Source organism: Emydura macquarii, unplaced genomic scaffold, assembly GCF_026122565.2.
Source record: "Emydura macquarii macquarii isolate MOO-44397 ecotype Brisbane River unplaced genomic scaffold, CSIRO-AGI_Emac_v2 contig_1146, whole genome shotgun sequence".
NCBI lineage: Eukaryota > Metazoa > Chordata > Testudines > Chelidae > Emydura > Emydura macquarii.
In genome coordinates this window covers 20,359,992-20,385,890 of record NW_027131283.1, presented here as the reverse complement: position 1 = coordinate 20,385,890, position 25,899 = coordinate 20,359,992, and the positions used below count along the sequence as shown (strand labels likewise).

The 25,899-nt window shown below is 40.2% G+C and overlaps 1 protein-coding gene across 6 annotated transcripts in view; it reads right to left on the bottom strand.

Annotated features, from left to right (window-relative positions):
* LAMA2 (laminin subunit alpha 2) overlaps positions 1–25,899 on the bottom strand; it is a 482,162-nt gene that overhangs the window by 249,975 nt on the left and 206,288 nt on the right. For all 6 annotated transcript variants that reach the window (XR_010919459.1, XM_067546727.1, XM_067546728.1 and 3 more), the window contains 7 exons: positions 23,570–23,659; positions 21,975–22,092; positions 20,092–20,270; positions 17,680–17,779; positions 12,251–12,411; positions 2,914–3,054; positions 1,192–1,365 (listed from right to left, as the gene is read on the bottom strand). Coding sequence is in view for 5 of the 6 variants with exons in the window: in XM_067546727.1 (XP_067402828.1) it covers positions 1,192–1,365; positions 2,914–3,054; positions 12,251–12,411; positions 17,680–17,779; positions 20,092–20,270; positions 21,975–22,092; positions 23,570–23,659 (963 nt within the window). In the remaining variant the exon portion in view is untranslated. The remainder of the gene's footprint in view (positions 1–1,191; positions 1,366–2,913; positions 3,055–12,250; positions 12,412–17,679; positions 17,780–20,091; positions 20,271–21,974; positions 22,093–23,569; positions 23,660–25,899) is intronic.

The following is a 25,899-nucleotide window of genomic DNA, read 5'->3' as shown; positions in this document are numbered from 1 at the left end:
AATTGTTTCATTCATACAGAAATGTCTGACAGTAAACCACAAAAGACCTCCAAATTACACTGAAAAAAATGTCTTCCATGTTCAGACAATTTGCACAGACTCTTCCCGTTATTTTGTGCACTGAATGGAAAAGGAAGAAGTTTGCCTGTGCAAAGTTTTTATTAGCCAACTAGAGAAGTTCATTGGATATGGAAGCTCTAAAAAACTTCCCTTGCTCCAGTCGAACGGGCTTGGCTATCTTTAACAATCTTATAGCCATGAACAGGATGCGCACATTCTTTGGAAAGGATGCTGCTTTATCTTCACATGCTCACTTACCTTCTGTCATGTTGATTTCCAGCCAACAGGAAAAAAGTAGGCAGACTAGCCTGAAAAGACTATAATGGAAAATGTGCAGAAGCACTCCATAGTTTCAAATATACTTCACCACAAAAAAGCTCAAGTTCAGGACATGACTCAGTCCTCAGTTCCAAAGACTGACAGAAAACTGGCATTTTAAGAGCACACCACCTGTGATAGCAGAAAGTCTATCGATAGCAAGCCTGATATTCGGATCACTGAGGGAGCCAGGGAGATCTTCAAAGATTTTAAAAGCTACTATAGGGCAGTAACCTTCAGAGGGCAGATACTTATGTGTTTGTGTGTGTGTGAGAGAGAGAGAGAGAGGGTGAGTGGACGTGAAGAAAGATGAGCAGTGAAACTGGCACTCAGTTTAGTACAGCATCTTCTGAGTTCCAGGGCAATTTAAACTAAGCTTTAAAGTTTTGTAACCCCCCTGCTCACAAATTCTGATACACAATCTGCATCTGTAAAAAGCAGGATAGGGGACAGCCTTTCATATCCAAGGACGAAGTGGAAAGAAAAGAGGACAACCTGAAACACATATGCATATGCCAGTCAATTCATTCAAGAAATAGCACTGCAAATTATCTGAGCTTCTCTAAGACCTGACAGAAGAGGCCTCAAGAGGTCTCAGAATTGAAGTACTTAGTTTATTCTGCTTTCCCCTGATGCTGTGTGTCTCATAAAGATTCTCTGCATACCTAATTCAATTCTTTTCAGCAAGCAATTTTGCTGGTCAAATATCTATCCAACTTAATCTTCCCTCCAACAGGAAATTTTAAAAGTTGCTTACATCTTTCCCTAGCAATAAATCAAATTATCTTACAGGCAAGGACCATCTGCACTTACTTTGTTGCCCAAGTAAGGACTGGGTGCACTCCAGTAATAAATCAGCGGCAGAACTCTTCTGGCAGCCACATTACTGATGCTAAGCTGCTGAGGTCCATCAAAACTGTCCTTCTGGGGTGTAACTCGAAGGAGACCTGATAAGTCAGTCAGATACCAGCCACTCATGTCTCCTACCTATAATGACAGAGTGAAATACCTGTTGGAGTGAGAGTCAAGATCTCAAAGTACCAGCACCCACCAGCCTCTCTGTTTCATCTGTTTTTTTTTTCCCTCTTTTCTGCAGCTTAATTTGGTTTAAGATCTTGATTAATCTCAGTGAAGAATCATATTAAATGACATGAGAATATTCACAGGAAATTGTATCTACTGTATGCATACCAACTTTTGGATTTGTGTGTCCTGAACAGCCACTTAGACTGCCAAAAAGTTAGGGGATGCCAGAGGTAAATATTTGTTCCCAGTGGCTTAGAGAGTGGGGAGGAAATTCTGGCTCACTCCCAGTAATATTTGAATAAGAGCCATTCATGCTCACACTATAGGTCACACAATACAAATATTCTGTAAGTGATATCAGGCCCAGATGGTACAGAAAACTGAACTGAGAGTTCAACAAACCCGAACAGATATTATTCAGTCATACACAATGTAGTTTATTGTTGTAAAGACCTATATCTTAGAAGCTCAAAGGTCACTTCTACTGAACTAGCCAGAAAGAGAGAGACAGAAGGAAAGATTGGAAACCTCAGAGCCTGAATCTCTGAAATCCTCTATCAGGAAACTAACCGGGACAGAAGTGCTTAATGCACATGCAAGCAAGCTCAAGGGTTTTGGTTGGTTTCCAGAGCCTGGATACCAGCAGAGCTATGAAATGGCTCAGCTGTGAGCTGGAAAAGCTCTCTGGATACTGGTATGTAGATAAGTACACCAGGCAGACCGCTTTACTCCCAGAGTTCCCATATATCAAACCGGCAAAACTAGTGGCTATTTAACCTAAAACAGGTTTTCCCAAGCTAGATTTGCAGACATGGGCATGTATTACACTCCCTATTTAGAGAAACTGGTGCCCAGGCTTTGAGAACTTATTGAAAGTATAGGGAATGCTTGTACCAAAAAAAAAAAAAAAAAAAGAAAGAAAGGGAGAAAAAAAAATTCTACCATATGCTTTTACAAGTCAGACCATTAGAAGGCTTGCCCCTCTTTCAGTTTCGTTGCTATATACATATTGTTCAGAAAAAATTCACGAAAGGCATAAGACCCTCATGGTTTATATGCCCCGATAGAGGATATTATATCTTATGCAAATTGTGTATTTGTAAGTGTAAACTCTTAATTAACTTATATTTGTTTATATGGATATTTATTACATACCCAGAAAAAAGGCAGCCCTATGGACACCTCACAATTACCCTCATGTTCATACTTCATCATCTGCATATTCCATAACTGTTTCACACACACAGCTTCATCTGTTACAGATATTTCTGAGTTTCTCTCTGTATCATTCACAGCGTTGATTTCAGAACATTTTCACAATGAAAACAAAGAAAGATCAGTTCTTGTGCGTGAGAAATCCTTTTCTTTTGGATATCTGAAAAGACTTACATGGCATATAATGTGCCTGCAGATCTTAGGATAACATGTGTTGCACAAGACATGCTTTAAATGATGCAAAACATAACCAATTACATATTTAAACTACAACATTACTATTACTTTTCTTACACTTCTGTAGGTCCAGTGAGAGTCTATACAGATGTTTGTTTTCCCTGAACAAAAACACTCCTCGCAGCCTCTGGGATTATCTTGCTGTAGGTTGAAGAAACTTGGTTTGCAATGATCACAGTTTTCTCCTTCAACATTTTCCTGGAAATACACATTAAAATATTACTTCGGCTATCACATATTAAAACTAGAGGCTTTTTGCTTTTGGTCTTTTTGCTCTATGCAAAAGGAAGACGTTTATGGGAAGCCTTCCCCCAATTTGTCAATATTAGGCCAAAATCTCCACACAATTAAGCCTGTGCAACCCAACTGAAGTTAAAGCGATTGCATGGATGTAACTGAAGATAGAATTTGGCCATTTATCTTTATACCTTTTCCATGAACATATTGTTTTTTCACAATAATCTTGTACATCTCCTCTAAAATGTGGATGGCCAAAGGGAGGAAAGCAATGCAATGCAATACAATGCAATGCAATATAGCAATTGCCTATACTTGGGAATCAGCAATCAGTGGCCAGCAACTGGAATAGCTACTTAAAACCAGGGTACGCTCATCCGATGCAAAATGTAGTTTTTCAGTTCTTCTTGTCTATACTTGGGGCTTGCACCAGTGCAGCTACTCCTGTAGCTGGCCACTTATGGTTGAAATGAGGGCTAATTCCACGTATAGGCAAGGCCTGTGTTTCTACTTCTACAGAGAACTGGAGCAGAGGACCAAATGACAAACCATTGCAGCACTTTGTAATTTTGTTTTTCAGCAAAGGGTTTTTTTACTAGTTGAGATTCTGAGTTACCAATATGTAATTAATCTTGCCTATATGAAGAGACAGAGATGCCTCTTCTCCACATGGGGTGCATTACAAAAAGGTTCACACTATGGTGGGAGCTGAATAATGAAACAGTATTTTTCAAAGCTACCCCAGAGAAGAATTATTCTGATAAGCACTCTCTCCAAAATATTTTGCATGTGGTCCCTTTAATCCTGGACACAGCACTGTGAAGTACGCACAGATGTACCAGAATCGTTGACTCCAGGCCAGCAGAGGCTGAACAGTTTATGGAAAGCCTGCCCATAACACAAGTAGGTTAGGATCAGCCTTGCTATGCAGCACAGAAATAAGTGCCCTGAAAGCCACTGGCCTGCCTTCTGTTCAGAGATTCTGGAGAGATGGAAAGAGGCAAAAAAAAAAAAAGGATAAGTGATGGAAGGGGGAGAAAAGTGGAAACACAAAGGGCAAAGAGAAATAAAACAAGAGGGGGAAAAAGAGAGAAAACAGTACACAGCTAAAGAAAGAGAGACAAAGGGCAGATGCAAATAAGGATGTTATTACCAATTATGTGGTAATTTAGTATCTATTCCTAGATCTGTTTTCATGGTCTCTAATGCCAAATAGCAACATCAGTTGGAGTCTATATACCAAAAGCTTAAAGCAACTGTCAAGGCTGTTGGTCTGAAAATTTAAGCGACAGTACTACTGTATTCTAACTGTAGTAAGCCTCTGAAAGTGGTTTCTATGCACCCAAATGTTTGCAACTGCAATTTCTGAAACTACTTTGAAAATCTGGCCCTAGACGTTCTTCTAATATGATGCAATTGACTTGCTGATGTGTTGGTGTGGGACAAGGAAATAAAAGTGAGGACTGAAAAGCAAATGTATTTGTTAAAATAAAAGGTTCAGTAACAAAGCAGAGCACTATTGTACTATTGTACTCTACAACTCCAAGTAATCCACATCATTCTTGTTAGCAGATCCTAAACCCTGATGGTGGAAAAAGATATCTAAACCATCCCTCTGCAGTGCAGGATTGTTTCTGACAGTATAGTATATTTTTGGGTGTTATGTTCACTCCAGTTTTAATTTACACATAGGATGAGACTTTGACCACTTTCCATTGAAGAATATTCCACAGAGCTCACTGTAGCTCATCTGATGGAGCTAACCATTAAATGCCCACTTCTGTAATTTCTTTGCTTTTCATTCTTTGTTCCCTTCCTGATATTAAATCTATTGAACAAGAAAACTGCCTTCAGAAAATTTCAAAGAGGACATCTTTGTGTCTTCTTTTTTTATTTTCTGCATGTAGTCATGGAGCAGACAGGAAGTGAGAAGACCCACATGTTGGAGCATGTGTGTGTCACATATAGATATACACCTGCCACAAGAACATACTTATATAAAAAATGTGGATTGGCCAAACTTTAGTATTGTTCCTTAAAATTGACCTTCTCTTGGTTAGATTAATATGATTCAGAACATGGAAGCATCTTTCCAAGGGTGAAAGATGGGGATGGAGGACCCTATCATGGGAAGTACTGACTGGGACTTGTGGTGGATTATCAGCTGAACATGGGCTCCCAATGTGATGCTGTGGTCAAAAGGGCTAAAGTGATTCTTGAATGCATAAAAAGGAGAATCTCAGGTAGGGGTAGAGAGCACGGGAGATTGGCGGGGGGGCATATAGGGGCATTGCCCCCACCCCCCAACTCTATACCAGAGGTTTTCAAACTGTGAGGCAAATCTCTGGTATATGTTTGGGGGAAGGGGAGAGGCAACGGCAGGTGGCTCAGGTCTGGCGTGGAGTGGCGGGGAGTGGGGGATGGGGGCACTTCCATCCCCCTGATTCTGATTCACTTATTAAGTATACTATAATGTAAGTACCACTAATAATGTGGAAGTTTGACTCATACCTATTATTAATAATATTAAGTCCCCTGCCCCCAAATACAAAAGTCAAATCATGCCTATGGAGAGAAATTGTGTCACCTCTGCATTTAGCATTGGTGCGACTTCTGCTGGAATACTGCATCCAGTTCTGGTGCCCACAATTCAAGGAGGAAGAGGATGAATTGGAGAGGGTTCGGAGAAGAGCCAGGAGAATGATTAAAGGGGTGAGAGAACATGCATTATATTGGTAGTCAATCGCTGGCGATGATGAACATATTGTTGCAATTCTCATTTACGCATGGGACTCTGAAATCCGAACCCTGATACACGGGGTCGGCTGCACTGCGGGCATGGGAAGTCCATATCTGTGATATTTGATGATGCAGCTCTATGGCACCTTTCATGTGCAGCCTGGAGATGACTTCATCGATCCTGCTCAAACCTGTTACATGCTGATCTTCTCAGAGACTGTCAGTGAGTCCTGTTCTGAGCTACTTGCTCGAGTTCTTTGAGATTGATGGCAGCCCACTGAAGACTACTCTTCAGGTTTTCTTTGAAGCCCTTATATGGATGACCCTTCTTTCTTTTGCCCTGCCTTAGCTCCCCATACAAGATCTTTCTTGGGAGATGGTGATCTTCCATTTTGATGACATATCCAGTCCACCTAAGCTGTGCTCTCAGTTTCTTCAATGCTGGTTGTGTTTGCTCTCTTGAGGATCTTAACATTGGTCACTCTGTCCTGCCAATGAATGCTCATTATTGAACAGAGGGACTGCATCTGAAATTGCTCATAGTACATGCATTGTACTGATAGACTAAAGGAGCTCAATGTATTTAGCTTAACAAAGAGAAGGTTAAGGGGTGATTTGACTACAGTCTATAAGTATCTACATGAGGGAAAATATTAATAATGGGCTCTTCAATCTAGCAGACAAAGATATAACAACATCCAAGGGCTGGATGTTGAAGCCTGACCAATTCAGACTGGAGATCGAGTGTAAATTTTTAACAGTGAGAGCAGGGCCTCACACTGGGGGAAGGGTACACTTTACCAGGGCCTGGAGGTCTTGGGGTGCCTGGCCCAGGATGCAACCCCCATTATCATGAGAAAAAAATGTTCATGGCTCATGAGATTGTATGTATTGGATGAGGGATTGTGGTACGTGTGTGGGAGGGGGCCTGTGTTACAAGTTGTACTGGGCCTGAAAAAATTGTGCTTGGGCCCTGAGTGAGAGTAATTAACTATTGGAACAATTTATCCAGGGTTGGGATGGATTCCCCATCATTGACAATTTTTAAATGAAGATTGGATATTTTTCTAAAAGATCTGCTCTAGGAAGTATTTTGTGGAAATTCTATGGCCTGTGTTATCCAGGAGGTCAGACTAGACGATCACAATGGTCCCTTCTGGCTCTAGAATCTATGACCTTTCTTTGACTTGGGTATCAGCTTCGTCTACAGATTCATTTGTGGTTTGCACCCCACTTTCTTTTTCCACATGGATCATAACTAATTTGATAATTTTAGCCTAGATGGCCCATTATCATTCCATTGTGTGTATTTTATTTTGAGTGTATAACTCATCATCATCATCACAGCTCATTTTCAGAAATTAAAACCCTGATAGGAGGTTTCTGACATAGAACATCTGAGTGTTATATATGTGCCGAGTGAGGATAAGATTAATAATCTGATCAGACTTCAGTACTGTACAATTGTCACACTAGTGGTTCATGAGTGTATGCAATATGAGTTGATGGAATGAAACTTTATTGTACACACTTGCTCTTGAGAACTTTGAAAAATAACCCAAAGTGTCTGACATCTTGTTCTCTGCTGAGCATATTCAGGGTGACTTATTTCTTATGTAAGATGCATCTTTTGGACAACAGGACCATCATGTGTTTTGTTGGTAGCCAGGATATATTTTCTTTAACTAAAAATAGCTGTGTATCATTTTAAAATACTGTTTTAACTCAAAAGCTATATCAATATGTTGTTTTCTGAATTTACACACACACACACACACACACACACACACACACACACAGCTGATTTCCCTGTGGAATTAAGAACTTCAGCCTACAGCACATACAGCCTCAGCAGTCAGATTTTAACAGTGTCTTTGACAGCAATACCTTGGAGGTTTCCAAACAAAGTGCCCAAAGTGGAAAAGAGAATATGCTTTTCCAAATGCCGGAAGCAGAATAACCATATATTCTACATAAAAAAATCCCTATAAAATAGAGGTCTTAAATGCCATTTTTCTCTTATACTAATAGTTCAGAAAATTTTCTCTTTTAAAGACACGACAGGTTATTTTTAGAGTTTACAATGTTCAAATGCTTTTAATGTATAGCTCCTGGGCGGATGGGGGTGGGAGTTTGAAATAAGCAATTCACAGCTTTCTGAATGTCTTAAATATCTTATCTTGAGTATAATTCTATAGGGCTTACCTGAATCATAGAATATTAGGGTTAGAAGGGACCTCAGAATGTCATCTAGTCCAAGCCCCTGCTCAAAGCAGCACCAACCTCAACTAAAGCATCTGAGCCGGGGCTTTGTCAAGCTGGGCCATAAAATCTCTAAAGATGGAGATTTCACCACCTCCTTAGGTAACCCATTCCAGTGCTCCATCACCTTCCTAGATGAAAAAGTTTTTCCTAATATCCAAACTAGACCTTCCCCACTGCAACTTGAGACCGTTGCTCCTTGTTCTGTCATCTGCTACTAGTTCCATCCTCCATGGAACCCCCCTTCAGGTAGTTGAAGGCCACTATCAAATCCCCTCTCACTCTTCTCTTCTGCAGACTAAACAAGCCTAGTTCCCTTGGCCTCTCCTCATAAGTCATGTGCTCCAGCCCCCTAAGCATTTTTGTTGCCCTCCGCTGGACTCTCTCCAACTTGTCCACATCCTTTTTGTAGTGGGGGCCCCAAAACTGGACACAGTACTCCAAATGTGGCCTCACCAGGGCCGAATAGAGAGAAATAATCATTTCCCTTAATCTGCTGGCAATGCTCCTACTAATGCAGCCCAATATGCCATTAGCCATCTTGGCAATAAGGGCACACTGCTGACTCATATCCAGCTTCTTGTCCACAGTAACCCTGAGGTCCTTTTCTGCAGAACTGCTGCCTAGCTCGTCGGTCCCCAGTCTGTAGCAGTGCATGGGATTCTTCTGTCCTAAGTGCAGAATTCTGCACTTTTCCTGGTTGAATCTCATCAGATTTCCTTTGGCCCAATCCTCCAATTTCTTTATGAACCTGTGGGCATAATCTGAGAAAACCCTTAGGAACATGATGGAGATGGGATTTGAAAAAATGGATTGGTTATCCACAGATGAATGGAAAGCTGAAATAGCTGCCAGTTAGACTGTGATGGAACTAAGAGCCAATCTTTGCTGTTTCATAAACAAAAGATAATCCAAGACATGGCTAATCAGAGCTTGAACTGGAGGAACATCTCTTTGTAGAGACCAGATGAAGAATCTCTTCCATTTAGCAAGGTAGACCTAGTTGAAGGATTCCTGCTATTTAGCAGCATTTCCTGTACCCGCTTAGAGCAAACTTCTTCCCAGATTCTCAGCCATGAAGCATCCACGCTGTCAGGTGGAGGACCTGAAAGTTGGGATAAAGAAGTCGACCATGATCCTGGGACATCATGTCCACATCTCTCAGAAGCAAAAGCAGAGGTCTGTCCAACAGGGCTAGTAAAGTCAAAATCCAATGTTGATGTGGCCAAACTGGAGCTATTAGAATAAAGTCTTTGGATAAGACTTTGGACAGGAGCAGAACTGGAGGGAAGGCATACAGAAAACCTCTCAAGCCATCAAGTCCATTGGTGCCACAACTCAGTGCGCACACAGATGCATTCCTTCCTCCATTAGGTATTTCCGGAGTCTCAGCTCTCTAGTCTCTTGGGTCCGTGCTGGGAATGACTGACAGATGAAGCACCGAATAACATGACTCACTCAGGCAACATAGACAGCATTGGTACTCGTCGCTGATCGAAAAAGATTGTGGGCAAGAAGCACAGCTCTTAAACTCAACCTGATTGGGGGTATAGTCCTCCGAAGTGGGTGGACCCCTCGAATACAGTCCAGTGATGGTTGCCAGTAAACCTTAACTACCGATAACTAACTTTAACTTTAACCTTTTTTTTTTTTTACTACAAAACTAAATACTAAGTATGACTATAAAGAGAAACCTTTTTCTTTTCTTTTTTCTTTTTTTTTGTAAGTTACTCAGTTTGAAAGCAAAGAGAAGTGTTCTGACTCTGGCCATGTGGCAATAAGAGGAAACTGTGGAGGCGTCGACCTGCACAGCTTCATAAGACCTCGTACACCAGTACGTGGACCATGCATGGACATGGGGGTCGACTGAGACTACAGTTCCGGCTCTGGTTCATTGTGCACATGCGCACCCATGTATGGAATCCACATAGGGATCTGCACTTGAAGAACTGCAACTTCCAGGCTTACTGGCAATGCCATTTTGGCAACTAATTTGCCTTACTTCAGCAAAGCAGAGAACTCCTGATTTGCATAATCAGGAAGCTGGTCTTTAAACTTCAGGACATTATCCTACAAGCTGAAATCATATCAAGCTAGTAGCTCAAGCTGGCTCATGATCCTGAGTTGCAAACCCCATGCGGAATAAAAAGTTTCCTGCTAAAAACAGGTCTTTTTGCTTCCTTTCCCTTTGGAGTAGAGGCCTGGTGTCCTTGCCTCCCCTTTTCATTGGTGGCTGTAACCACCAGGGAGCCTGGAGAAGGATGGCTGTAAAAGTGTTCAAAACCCCATGAAGGGACATAATATCTTTTCTCCACCCTTTTGAGAGTGGGACACAGGGAAGAAGGGGTCTGTCATAAAATCTTGACAAGCTCCAGAATGGCTTCATTAATAGGGCAAGCTATACTAGAGGAGCCTGCAGAGGCTAAAATGTCCATAAGCCTGTGATACCTTTCTTGTACCTCTTCTGGCTGGACATCTAGACCTGCAGCAACCCTCCTCAAGCTCTAAATTCATCAGGAGGGGGAAAGATTCAGTCACTACTGCCTCATCAGGTGACATAGTTAAAGGTTGTTGAGGAGGTATCTCCTCCAATTCTTCTATAGGGGAGTCCCGAGCACGCAGTTCTGCTTGCACGGTACCAATACTAGCACCGTTCTGCAGACACTCCTGGCACCTTGCTGACATAGAAATGTGGGGAGGGAGCAGAGAGGTTCTTGAGTCTGGAGAGAAGCCTCAAGAATTCCAGAAGGGTCACTGGTATGGAGGTTGGACCCAGGTCTGTACAGGCCACTGTCTCTTAGAAAATTGAGGCTGTGGACAATACCACGGCGAGCAGGCATCTCATTGGGGCTGCTGGGCATAGTCAGGGGTTGAGATACAAAGGATCTGACTTCTCAGTCTGATGAGGAGTCCGTCTCCTCTGATCACAGAGGAGCTGTACCCACCGGTACCAGAGGGAGGTTTGCACTGGCAAAATCATCACTGGCTTGCCTACAGTCACAATCCTACACAGAGGTGCTGCAAGAGTAGAAGTGGCTGGTACTGAGAAGTGCTCTGGGGTATGTGGTCCAATATCGGTACCGTGTGAGAATCATGGGAGAAATCAGTACTGACAAGTTAAGCAAATATCAGGAAGCCTCAAAAGCCTTGGTTGTCAATGGCATTGGAAAGGGCTCCTGGGCCTAAGGTATCACTATGGAAGCCAATCTGTTGGGGAATTGGTCTCAATGGACCCTTCCTGGCTTACAGATTGATCATGGGGATGTGACTTTTTTGAACGCCCTTCTGAGTTCTTGTGAACACTCAGTGCTTCTCCTTGGAGAGTCCTGGTATCAAGTCATTAGTAGACTTACGCAACCTCTTCTTAGGCTCTGTGGACACAGATCTACCAGAGGACTCTGTCAGAACAGGAGGAGCATGACTAACAGACTCACACATGTTGGGTACCCATTTTGAGAGGGGGTTTCTGATGGTAGACGAAGTGCAGATTCCATGAGCAGGTACTTGAGTCTGGCAGCCCTTTCCTTTTTCTAACAGGATTTGAACCCTCTACAAATGTGACACTTGTCACTTACAAGCACCTCTCCCAGACACTTAAGGCAGCTCTGGGTCACTCACTGGCAAAGACCTGTTACATGAACAGCAGGCCTTAAAGCCAGGAGACCGGGGTATTAGTCTGGTACCAAGCCCAGTACCCAATCAAGCACCAGCAGCTGTACACTGAAAAGACAGTATTCCAAACTTGTTTCTAAAGTAATTATTTGCAGATATGCTACACAAAACACTACAAATTAATGCTAGAGGTACTCTACACTAAGAGAGAGAAGATATGAAGAATCAAAGATGGCAGCTCCAACAACCCCCATCACTGATGGTAGGAAGGAACTGAGAGAGAACTGGGCAGTGCAGCCCTTTATACCTGTGTGCAGAGGCGTGAGGCACGAGAGGCACTGAGGCATGAGGTGTGAGACACCAAGTACTGCTAAGGGATCTCCAAAAATTTTGAACAAGGTACACACACCCCCACAGTGGAATGGATGTCTGCAATCACTCAAAGAAAAAGAACAGCATAACAACACTGCAATGATGGTAGAGGATAATGGGCTTTAATTTGTCATATCATTCACTATGGCTGAAAATATTTTGACACCCATACCTTGCAAATGCAGGATCCTATGCAAGGGTCATCATTCAAGCTGCCTTTCAGGGAGCAGTTACAGGCCATGCAGTCAGGATAACCCATGTAACCGGATGCACATCGATTGCAGCTTTTACCTGCATAACCAGGCTTGCAGAGGCAGAATCCAGGAAGCATGCCTATGGAAAGTCAAAGAAAACACTAAACCCCCACATGTATTGATTCATCTTTATTATTTGTTATTTGTATTATGATAGTTTTGCAAGGATTACTTGTGTTAGGTACTGTGCAAGTATAAATTGTGTACACAGTCCATGCCCTGAAAAGCAGACAATCCTAGGGCCAGTGTGCCACTCTTACTCCTACGGAGTAGCACCTTAACCCCACAAGAAACTTCATGGAAATCAATGGGTCTGCTCCCTGAGTAAAGTACTACTGAATGTGAGTGAGGGTGACAGCATCCAGGTCTTATTTATCCCACAATGTCTGCGCAAGCTTTACATTTAAAATGAACAGCTGTGACTGAGACTTAGCATTACATATAAAAATATGGTGGACGAAAACATGGCAGCATAACAGAGCCTCTCATTCAGGAAGCAACCAACCACTGCAGCTGCTACAGGTTGATTAAGAGCAAAATTACTGGGAGATTATTTGTGTCACCCCATACTATAGTGCAGTGGTTCCCAACCCATGGCCCACGGGCCACTTTTGGCCTGCAAGGTCTTTCAGAGTGATCCATGGCTCTCTTCCACTGGCTGCAGAAGGGAGCTGCTGCCTAAGTACCCAGGCGGAGCACATTGCTGGTGCAGGCTCCTTGCTGCAGCCAAGGGGACGGGAGATCAGCGCTCCCCTCCCTTTGGCTGTAACAGAGAGCACAGCAATGCGTTCCGCCCAGGTCCCTATGTGCTGGATCCCTGCTGGAGTCAGAGGGAGGGGAACATTGATCTCCTGTCCCCCTGGCTACAGAAGGGAACCACTGCCTAGGGACCCAGGCGGAGTGCACGGTTTCCCTGCTGCAGCCAGAGGGATGGGAGATCCTCCTCGCTGAACTCCTTCCCTCTGGCTGCAGTGAGGAAAAAGGGGGGCTGCTGCTGGAGACTGGTGGCCCTTCATGGTTGTAAAAATTATATTTGTGGCCCTTGAGTCAAAAGGATTGGGAACCACTGCTATAGTGCCTTGGATGAAGAGGTGGGATGATTCAGGCAGGGAGTGTTATGTAATTTTTAGAGTAGTGGGCTGGGAGTCAGGTCTCAGAGGACCCAGCTATGCCACTGACTTGGGTGATTATGGACTGAATCATTTAACGTCTGTGCTTCAGTTTATCCACCGGTAACATGGATTACAGATGGGTTGAAGAGGTCACTGTTTAATTTGGCAAATCTTTACACGGATTATGGCCTTTCAAATACAAAACCAATGGTTGTTCGGATCAGAGCTCCATTTTGTCCATACCCAAGTTTGAGCTATGAAATGGTTTGATAAAAGATTCTGGTTCTGGCTCTTATCTATATAGAACATAAACCTATCATATAGAACTATTATGAAAATCAGTGTTTAAAAAGCACTTTGAGATTAAAAAATTAAAATGTGCTATTTATTCCCAAAGCATCATTATTTACCTTTAGGATTATCGTGGAGCATACTATGATAGTAGAGAAAGTATTTCTACTAAAATGTACAGTATACTGGTCATAATGGGAATGATATATTAAAAAAGAAACATTTTTACTAAAACAAATCCAGATCACTTGGGAATGTAATTCTCCAACCTGCTTTCTGATCTATCTGAACCTCATCATAACTGTGTATACAATTTTCTATAGTCTCTTCTTGTAGCAATGGTCAATTGTTAATTGTACCAAACACACAAAGTACTCCTGTACCAGGCCACAGAGAGACATTTTAATTATTACTCAATAATCCTCAGTCTTGGCATACCCAGAGTGCATGACCTGTAGCCTCCATCTTAATAAGAATCTCTCATTGCTAGCCTATACCTCTAATCATCATCTTCCCTTTAAAGTTAAGAATTATAACCTGTTTATTGCTTTGTGTACCACATACTTCAGAAGCAGATTTCCATTTTACATCGAGTGAACAATTTCTCCTTAAACAACCAGCCAGCTCCTCTGGAATGTGTTTCAATATATCAAATGTGCATTCATTCTGATTTGCAAGCACATAGAGAAATTCCATTGGAATTGATCATGTTTCACAGCCTTTCATTCAGACAAGAAACAGACTCATTTCAGTTTACAAATATTCAAGTAAATTGGCTTTTTTCAGTTGCTGTCTTGGATGAGAGGCTTTTTGCTATCTTCACTGAAATAGAGATTCTGTCAAAGTAGCATATTATAGGCTCAATACATAAAATTTACTGTACTTCCTTCACAATTGGCTAGGTACAATTTTTGTTTTAGTACATAAGGTTTCATTGAGCACATATTCAAGGCAGAAATGAACAGGGATCTGTAAGGAAAAAAAGTTTGGACCTGTGCCTAGATACTACATTGATGCCTGCAGTATAAGAGCTGTTGTGACAAATGGTCTATAACTTTTGCCTGCTGAGGGGTTTACCATGGAAAGTAGGTCAAGTTATTTTCAATAAAATACATTATAAACAGTTGCAAGAGAATCAGACAGAGAGACTAAATTAGTCAAAACATAATAGGCCAAGTTGATATGATTCAAGGACTGTGTTGAAACTATACTTGTTAAAAAGAGGAGATGTGGAGCTGGAAGTCAATGAGCCAAAATTGGCATGTCGAACATTAGACCTAATTGGAAGACAAAATAATGAGGGGATGACTATTCCACCCATCACTCCCTTGTGGGTCCTTAAAAGAAAGATTTTTGTAGAAAAAGTATGAAAGAACAAAAGGAAGAACAAACAGAAAGAACAGACAGACTCTACCAGAATGAGCTTCAGCATCATGGCTGCCACATTCACCATATCCTGGGATCCCAGCCCTTCATCATCCTAATCCTGAAAGATGTCCTCATCAGAACAGGCCAGAAAAAGAGGGACCCAAATGACATCACCACCATTAATGGCTCCAGCTGAAACCTAACCACCACCTGGGATGACAGTTATTACCGTCTAAGAACCTGTCAAACAAAGAGGCTTTTCCTTGTAAGAATGGACTTCAACAACCACAGCACCACCAACAGTTGCAGCTCCAAGGAGCTTTCAATCTAAGACAACAGGCAACAAGTAAGAGTAACAAATTATTGGAGGTAACAGGGGAGCAAAGATAAAGGCACTGTGACCAGAAATGTGGTTATGTAGCCTAGTTGTACGCACAGTTAGATGATTTGAGTCTGTTAATTTTATATATATATATATATATAAATAAAATATCAGAACTCCCTTACTGGTCCTCTAGCCACCATTACAAATTGTCCTTTCCCATAGGCATCATAGTAGAAAAGGATTTTGAGGAGGGACTTCAAGAAGGATAGAAGAGTGGCTTTAAAGCCTTTTTTCTGTCCTTCTGCACAGACTGCTTCGGGGGGGGGGGGGTGTATTCCAGTAATGATGGCTGGCAGGAGGAGTTTATTGGCGATATGGACAAATGGACAACTGAGGCTGGCATCATTGGCAGAATAGAGAGTTGGAAGGCAACATGACAAGATACAAGACCTTAAAGGTGAGGAAAAGAAGCCTGTATCTGTTATGGTAGAGAAAACATAGCCGACAGGGAGACTAGAAGAGTATTCTAACATAGATGGAGCTGAACACGGTGAGATGGATGTCAGGAAGGAGGAGCTGTCAAGCTAGGAGATGATGAGGACCTAGACAAAAGGTTTAATGGTAAAAAGAGGAGAAAATGTCAAGACATCCAGGTAGAGAGAGAGACATTGAAATATAGGATTAGATGGATAGAGAAAGTCTGTGGAGAAAGATGAGGAGTGGGCCAAGGATGAAGCTCTGCAGGATGCCACCAGGGAGAGAGGAAGAGGGGAACAGGAGAACCTATTTGAAGAAACACTGGCAGAATGACTGCAGAGGCAGGAGGAGAACCAAGAGGGGACAGAATCACAAAAGCAAGGGAAGAAAAGATTTCAAGGACACAGGGGATGCAATTATTTTGAAGCAGTGTTTAACCCTGCTCTGCACAGTGCAAAACCCTGTAAAATGTCCCTTACAGAGGTTGGTTCAGTAGTATGAGAAATAAACTGCGCTATAACTGACAGCAACCCAGAGACATGCATGCATGTATGGCACCACATTTCTTTAATTAAGACCTTCTTCTCTCAAAATGATAGCCTCATTATTATACTAAAGAGACTGAACTTCAGCAGTAGCAGATGTTTGAATAAAAGGTGTCCCTTTTAATAACATGAAAGTAGCCTTTGGTTTTTTAAGTCCCTCATCTATAACCTGTGCATTTTTACCCACAAATTGGCTAAAGACATCACTGTCTTACTGTGTCTTTTCTAACCCTGGGAGTCACGTTCTCTTCAGTTTCTACACAATTTCCTATTAAACTGTGTGATACACTGTTCCTTTCACTTCTGTATTAATCAGGCTCTATAACTGCATCTAGAATCTTTAATCACATTATTGAACTGATGTAATCAGTCCATGGCTGATATAGTAGATTTTGTACCTGTGGACTTTGTATTTACAGCTCTGTTGTGTTCCTTTTATGTTCCATTGATCTACTTGAGAAAAGATCACTAGGAGTATCTCTTACCAATGGTGTACAATTCGTCCAATTAAAAAATCTCTTAAAAATTACATTGAAGTTTTGCTGCATCCCAACCAAATGTCAACAACAAAAAAGCATTCTTTCCAAGCTACAAGAAAACAGCATGTTCTCTATTTGAAGATAGCTCTTAAAGAGAAACTAAAATGAAGAATTTGTAATCCCACAGTAATAATAGGGATAGTAGGTAAATATGATACCTTTCAAAGGGACTTTACCTAGTTTTCAAATGCAAATAAGCATTCAGAAGAAAAGAGAGGATAAGATTAAGGTTCTGCTTTATTTTTAATCTCTGTCTGTGAAAAAGAAAGCTCCTTGCTCTTGGCAAGAAAATCCTTTACAAGTTTGCAACTGCATACTATGTGCTTCATACATGCATCTTGCTTCTCAGCACCGAATGAGGAGACGTGCTATAAGCCGAGAGAGAGAGTGTATCTGTGTGTGACCAGAAAAGCACCAAATAATGGGAAAAGCCAAAATAAAAAAAGTTCAGTTGGGAATATTCTCCCCAACGTGAATATGTCTGCAAGCTACCAAACTGAAAGACAGTATGAGAGAATGCTGTAAGAGCACAGGTGGATTAGTGACCATGTGAATGGATTAACAGGTCTGCTGTGAGGTGGTATTTCTTTGTAAGAGCTGGCTCAGTGAAGGGAAGAGATGATTCAGCTTTCACTTTAACAATGGTATGCACAATGTTTAACATTGTAATCTAACTGTCAGGGATCTCACCTCCTTCCGCATGTTTCTCATCCTTGACACAAGTACCATGTAAAGACCCAATTGGATCACAGGAACATGGGTAGCACGGCTTAGAGTCACTTGGTAATACCTACCAGAAATAAATAAAAGTAACAAAAACCCCAGTGAGTTTCAAAGCTAAATCTATCCTTTTAAAAATTAGAAACTGGGTACTTAATTAAAAAAAACAAACAAACAGAAGAAGTCAGGATTGAATCATAATGTGCTTAGGTGTTTGTTTGTTTGTTTTAAATAAACGTGCAAGATTTAAAAAAAAACAAACAGCATCATTCAGTCAGTCTATTAATTTGTTATTTCAGTCTGGATGTTCATCCTAGCAAATTTTTATCAAAGAGACACTCCTAGTTGAAGTCCCAAATTTAGCTTGTTAAGCAGTTGTATATAAACTAATATTAATAGAAACATTTTTATTATTTTTTAATTACAGTGAGTGATAGCATGCTTTAGTTTTTAAACATCTTCTGGTTCCTTGTACCTAAATTCTGCAGCACTGTGGTAATGAATGAGAAGCATGGAGTGAAAGTTAATGTAAGTGAAGTAGTTCATTTACACGGTCCGAGACAAGTGAAACACAATAATTAAACTACTGAATAAATGCACCTTCCTTTTTTAAATCTTAGAAAAGAAACCCCAGACAAGACCCAAATTTTATTATAACATTATGTCTGGGACACAAAATAAAAAGTGCAGAGAAATCTAGGCATCCAGATTCCATCATTCTTTTTCCAGTGGGCAGCAGAGGATTTATACAGAAGGGAATGGAACTTATTATTGATTATGACTGGGCAAGTACAATCATATTTTCCTCTGTGAGGACTCTATTACCTTGGGATCCCATGTGGTTGTTCATTTCAAGTGCCCTTAAGGTCAGTTGACCTCTACTTGGTGTTGCTTGATGAATTGGGCACAAGCAATAAAGAGCTGTTATGTTGGTTGTAAAATCTTATTAACACTTCCATTCTGTGCCTGATCCCCAACAATTCAGGGGACATGGTCCAACACACATTGAAACCTGTGTTTCCTCACCCTTATTCCAAAATTCAGCATTTTAACCCATTGATAAACCAACATCTTTGAACACGGAAAGGTGCCAAAACTACACTGAACCTTGAGAATGTTTTCATAATCTTTTCCCATTATTGGGAAGAAAGAATAATCTCATAGTTAAGACAAAGAAGTTAAAGTGGTATTTTCAAAAGTGCCTAAATGACTTAGGAGCACAAGTCCTATTGACAGTCAATGGAAGTTATGCTCTTTTATGTCATTCATGTGCTTCTGAAAATGCCACCATACAACCTCGGACGTGAGAGTTCTATTCCCAGGCTGGCATACTCTCTTTGTGACCTTGCATAGCCCTCCTATTGTATTTTCAGATGCTTGTCCACATTTTCTATGCTCGCAATTGATTGTGGACACAAATATTACTTGTTAGAAGACTACTTGAATTTTGCTCCAAAATCAGCACTGACAAGAGACCAAAATTAATTCTTCTATATGCTTTGAAGACCAAGTCCAACCTCACTATTGCGGGAATTTTTAAATTTTGTCATTTGTTGTTTGTCTCCATGGTAGTAGAGGGAAGAACAACCAGGGTCAGTGGCCAAACTTTGCTCAACTGAGGGCCGCACAGATAATGTACCAAGAACCCCCAGGAACCCAAGAGGCACACCCAAATAGAGTAGAGAGCAGCCCTCTGGATCTTTAATACAGAGTCTCAGCCCATGGAGATAATGGATACCAGTATGTCATGCTTCTTCTCATGGCCTCAACTCAGACCAAGATGGAGGATCACCTGCTGGGATTCAATGTAGCATTTCCACATACCATCTCTCTCTCTACTGAAGTGGAAGGCATCCACACGATATACTGTAGAACTCTGTTAATTATGTCTGGTCTGAAACTGTATTTCGGCCATCCCTGACAAAGGCCAGGTCATGGTAACAGATATAATGTAGTAGTACTTCTAAGTCTATTTAAAGAGCTTAAACCAATTATAGATTCTCTTTTCCCCCAACTTCCCCACCATCCCCAACAACTACAGCAATATTTCTCTGCTTTCTGAGAGTGTATGTTGAAATTCTCTACTGATGCAAAAAGCGGTGTTTACAGGATTGCATCCTCCTTTAATTCAAACTGAAGTACTAGCTTGAGGCCCTGACCTTAAGTACATTCCTTCATATCAACACAATTTGCTTTCATATTCCTGTGAACATCTACTTTACAGATTTCCAACTGTGAAAGGCAACTAGTTGACTGTCAGAATTAGACCTTAACCTTCATAAAATGGAAATCAAAAGTGTATCTTTGCTATTTAATAACCTAACTCCCCACACGGAAGTGATAGTTTGAAGTACATAGAAGCGACAGCAAAGCATACTTTACCTTTTTCGGCCTGAAGTAGCCATCAATGCAGGTCTCACAGTTTATGCCTGCAGTGTTCTCTGTACAATTAATACACACTCCACCCCCAGAGTATTCTCCATGGACATTCAAACTCTGATTTCTGTCTGCAATATTCTGATCATAGTAACATTCCCGTGTCTTCCCGTGACAATTGCATTCTGAAAAAGAGACAACTATAATAGCAAACATCACATCCAGGCTATAGACATGTAGAAATAACATTTTTACTGAAGTATTAACAACATTCTTTCATCATTTTGACACTTGTGCCATGAACATTGAAACAAATAGCAGACTTACTCATGAACATATCACTTCTTCAGCTCTTAAAAATAATAAGGTCCACTCACAAATGGTGCCTGAAGCGCCTTCACATAGTATTTCTTTCCAGGGGTCTCATCTTGGGAAAAAGCCCTAAAAGCTCTCTCTTTTTTTTTTAAACATGCTGTAATATACCATTTTAAATTGGTGATCCCATAACATTTTGCTGAATACACATGTTGCTCATGAAAAAAATTGGATAGTACAAGACACAAGAAGATACAAGAACAACAAAGCACGTATTGAAATATTAAAACTGTCAGCGACATTAATATTCATCTAAACTAAATAGGAAGCTTAATGAAAGTATTTCATCTACAATAATGGATGTTGGAGATGGTCAGAATAGAGACTTTGAATCTAAACTCCTTCAAATTTCAGAACAGTTCAAATTTGAATCCTCAGATCCAAAATTGCTCCCTTTAGCTTTTGTTCCAGGCTCGACCCAAAATTACAAAAGGACAATATTCTTGTGCAGACACAACTCACTTCATGGGAGTTCCACTATCAAAATGGGTAAAACAGCCTGCAAGATTTCAGCACTATTGAATCAACCCTTTCATCATGATTTGGCCACAGACCCCAAGCCTTAGTCTCAACTTAACCAGAATCTAAGCTCCACCTCCACGGCCAACCTCTAATATTTTCCAGCGTATTGCAAAGCCGTTTGGTGCCTGTCTCATATAAATATAGAATTTTTATAATTGTCATTTCCAAACTGTAATAAATAGGAATCCCTGATCCAAAGCCCACTGAACTCAGAGGGAGTCTTTCCATTGACTTCAGCATGCTTTGGATCAGACCGTATGGGCTCATTTGCACTATTTAGGTACAGGCCTGCACTGAGAGCATTAAAATAAATGCATTTGCACTCCTCTAGCTGTATGAACACTCACATACAGTGCAGCATTGCATTCTAATAGGTTCAGAAATTAAGGTGGTCTGTGAACATCAATGTTAACTCTTATTACTAGAGATGGGAGAAATTCCAGCTTTTCAAAATTTGTTTTCATTCCAAATGGGAACAAAAAATTGAATATCGATATTTTCCACAAAATGTAAATTTAGAAAAAAAATTATTTGGAAATATCAAATTATTTCATTTAGATAATGTTGAAATTATATATAAATGGTTAAATATAACTATATAAATATCAGTAAAAAGAATTGAATTTAAATGAACCATTTTTATCTTATCAAAACAATACAAGAAAGTCAAAGCAAATTGTTTTGACATTCTCCTATTGGAAATTTCATCAAAACTGACATATTCTCACAAAAGGTTTTAATTTTGACAAAACTCCATTTTTCACTGGAAATCTATTTCATCGAAACTTTTTCTACCAGGTCTATTTATTATGTGGTAAAAAAATAGCATAGTGGATATGAGCAACATGAGGTTTACATTTACAATCACTTGTAAGTGTTATTTTTAAGTCAAATGAATTCTGCAGAGGTTTTTGGACTAAATACTACTAAGAGCTGATCAGGAGTCAAGATAACACTTTTTTATTTTGCTTTGCTTTTTTTTTATAACTTACCTTCACACTCAGACTTGACCAAGAAGGTCCCAGCTCTCCAGGGCTTTTGATTGAAACCGGGGCAGCAATGGTTACAACTTTCCCCACATGTGTGGTGCTCACATTCACAAGTAGATCTCTAATTGACATTTAAAAAAAAGAAAACAAAGTATTAATACAGCAAGATGTTAGAACAAAGCAAAGATAAGAGGTTTGAGACAGGTGGAGGTTAGTAATACATGCAAACGAACCCACATGTGACTGACACCCTCTCTTCTATTATCCCATTTTCTTCAATGGTCCTTTAAAATTTATTCATCATAGTGTTATAATGATCTTCAATATTTGAGATCTAACCCTTTCCAGAAAAACATTTATGCAAATTATTGCGAGCAAAGTGACTGGATTCTATGTACATTTCTTTTTTTGTTTGTTTGTTTGTTTCTATTTATTATAGTTTTAACACAATTCAGACAACAAATAGTTGCATAGCAGCGAAAGAGGATACTTCACCCCACTGCGACCCCTCCCTGTGATGCATAGGCAGGACATCCAAACAGAGTTTTCTGGAGAACGCCCTTCTGATCCCACAATGTTACCATCACTTTTGCAAGGCAAGCCTAATGCTCTGATTGTAATCCGACAGCTGTCTTTGAAAATAACTGCAGAAATGGTTCCGTATTTGTTATGCAGATCTTATGAAAGAGGCCTATACAAATAAAATCAACAGGATTCTATATTGTTTTAACAGGATTCTGTAGAAATTACTCAGAAGAGCTATAGATGTTTTTTTACAGAATGAGATGTTTTCTAGAGGGCTTTGAAATATTCTATTTCACTTTATAGCAGAGATACGATTTTCTATTACATTCCATAGGATGGTTCAGAATCCTATAGAATGATTACTATTTTCTATAAAATTCTGCATGACTTCTCCATAAGGGAAAGCTTGGTGTGATCTCACACTGTTGCATACGAATAGCATTATAGATAAATTCAGCCATTTCAATTTTGTATTAATGTGTGTGAGCATGTGGATGGAATGGGGAAGGAGCTGGAGAATTAGTCTTAAACTGCATTCCTTATTTGATTATGTATCTGAGAGAGTTGAACTTGAACAGAAAGCTAAAAATGTAGAAGAAAAATTGATAACCACCTCATGATTTTCCAGACCAACTCATTTACTCATTCATTTACTGTTTCTGACATGGAAAATGTCCCATTGTTTATTTACAGGTATCAATTAAAGTGGTGATTGTTTGTTTAAGAAAAATCATGATTAATACCATGGAAGGAATAGAAAGACTAAAGCTAAATCATGTAACTTCCTGTCAGAGCTGGACAGTTTCCAAAATGAATGGATTTATTCAAAAGTTTTTTTTTTTTGTTTGGGTTTTTTTTTTGTTTTTTTTTTTTAAGAGAAAATCTCTCTCTGTTACTGTGTTGACGGAATTCAAAGTCCATCATTCTGATTGCTGACATTATTTCTCCGTGGCACAGGTTTTGGTTACATTGTTTAAGTGGGGAACAGACATCAATTCACAGAACTCTGTCAAGGGGGAATATTCATTTTTTCTAGCCCACACCATGAACAAGGGGCCTAGAAATATACGTACGTTAGTTGCTGGATCCCAAGGACAAGCCCTTGCATGGCCATAACAGATACACATGCCTCCAACAGATATATCTTTTACAGAATAGTAATACTGCAAGACAAAACAAAGAAGGAATTGCTAAGTGGATTGCAAGCTTCAGGTGCCCAAGAACTGAAACGGCTTCGCTTATTTCCTTTTTGATCTATTACAAATAAAGCAGACAGTATGGTAAGTACCTGCTTCCTGATCATCAGATTCAGACCTCGGTGAAAAAGAAAAGTGATCCTATTCTCTGCTGGTGTAAACTGGCATCACTGCACTGAACTCAGGGGAGCCGCACCAATTTACACTGCATAGAGTTTGGCTCACTGGTTCACATACAGAACACAGATTAGAAAAAAATAAAGGCTAAATATTCACAACATAAAATGAACAGGTCAAATATGTGGATTTTACTCTTGTAAAGGAAAAAAGCTCAGACGACACAGTGAAAGTACCCTTACAGTAATGGTACAAAATTACTCAAAAAATACATACTATGTGATAAAGGAAGAACCTCATTTTTAAAAACAAATGCTATTTAAAGAATGCCTTTGGTCATCTCAATAAGGTAATGCTTTGGCATGCCCTGAACAGTGAGAAGCACAATTAAAATCTCCTGCTGGTCTGCAGATTGACCCAATAGGAAATGGGGGTTGAGAAAAGGGAGAATCTACTATCCTGATTAATGTGCTTATGGCCCGGCAGTCTACCCATTGACCATTCCCTTCCTATTTTGGTGGGAATAAATGACCCAGACAAAAGCAAGGAGTGCATCCCTGGTGAGAAAGAATACCTGCAAGATCTTTCACATAAACTGGAAGTATCTGCTTAAGTAGGGCTGATCTTTGGCTGGTCTAACAAGGTCCCACACCAGATGCATGTAACAGTGCAAAACTATAGAAGACCAAACACAAGGTCTGGCGTGGCAGGGGTCTCTCCTCCAGCCTACTCAGACTGAAAATATCCCCTAACTAGGCTGAATGCTCCCACTCTTCTTAGTCTTTCCTCAAATGCAATCTTCACATTCCTCTGAAATTTGTCATTGCCTGTCTCTCCACACTTATATTTCTGCCATATCCTTTGCTTATATTTCTGCCATATCCTTGTTGTGATGGGGGATCAGAACAGAACACAGTTCTTCAGACGAGGACAGACTACTGATTTACATAACGGCATTTAGTATTATTTTCCATTCTAACATTTTTTAAACCACTGGTGCACCTTGAACAAAGCTTTTCCACGGAGCTACTAACAATGTCTTTTTTCCTGAGTGGTTACAATTAATTTTAAACCATCAAAATATATGAGTAGTTCAAATGATTCCTTCCACTGTGCATTACCATGCATTAGTCAAAAGTCAATTTCAACCGCCAACTTATTGACTAGTCACCTAGTTTGATTAAGGTACACTGAAGTTTCTCACATTTTTTTCTACTCTTGGCTAACCTATGTAATTTTGGGTCATTTTCAAATTTTGCTTATTCAATACTTACCCCTTTTCCAGATCATTAATATATTAAACAATACTAGACCAAGTATGTAACCTTGGGACCATATTGAAAATTGACCATTTATGCCTACCCTTTGTTTTCTGTCTCTTAGCTAAAAGATTACTTTAAACTTATGTCAGCCAATATAGCCCCAAACGGGCTGTTGAGGCAATGAGGAATGAGTGAGATACAAGGGAAACACAATTATGCCCTCTTTCCTCTGGCCACATCACCTGGATGCCACAGTCACAGGTAGGGAGTAGTACAGAAACCACTGTGCTGGTTCTAGCTACCTGCAGATCCTCCCATACTGGGGACTGAGCAGCACAAAGTGGTCTTAGCTAGATGATTCAGTTGTCAAGCCTGCCTAGTTTACATTAGAGCATCAGCTGTGCATTCTGTCTTAGGATATGAGCAATTAACTTCCAGAATATACAGTCTACAGTTAGGAACTATTTAAAAAAATACTTTTAGCAACGGAAGAATCACTGTTCCACATTAAAGACATATTGCCAGTAAGTGGGGAAGAGCAACCAGATTTTGACCTCAAGAACCTACAAGGTTTATTTTCCCCCTTGCAAAAATTATTGCATCTCTTTCCTCCCCTCCCCAAAACTGTCAAGTTTACCAAGCTGCAGGCTGGTACTCTCACAGCTAGGAAGTTTCCTACAAGCATGAGTATCACATCAAAGTCCTGAAACTTTAACTACCAAATTATGGAATGCTATGTCTTCAAAATGACAATATATATATCGAGTACAACACTAAACTATGCAGAAATGAGAATAAAAGCACTGCATATCCTCTTTTCTTATACAC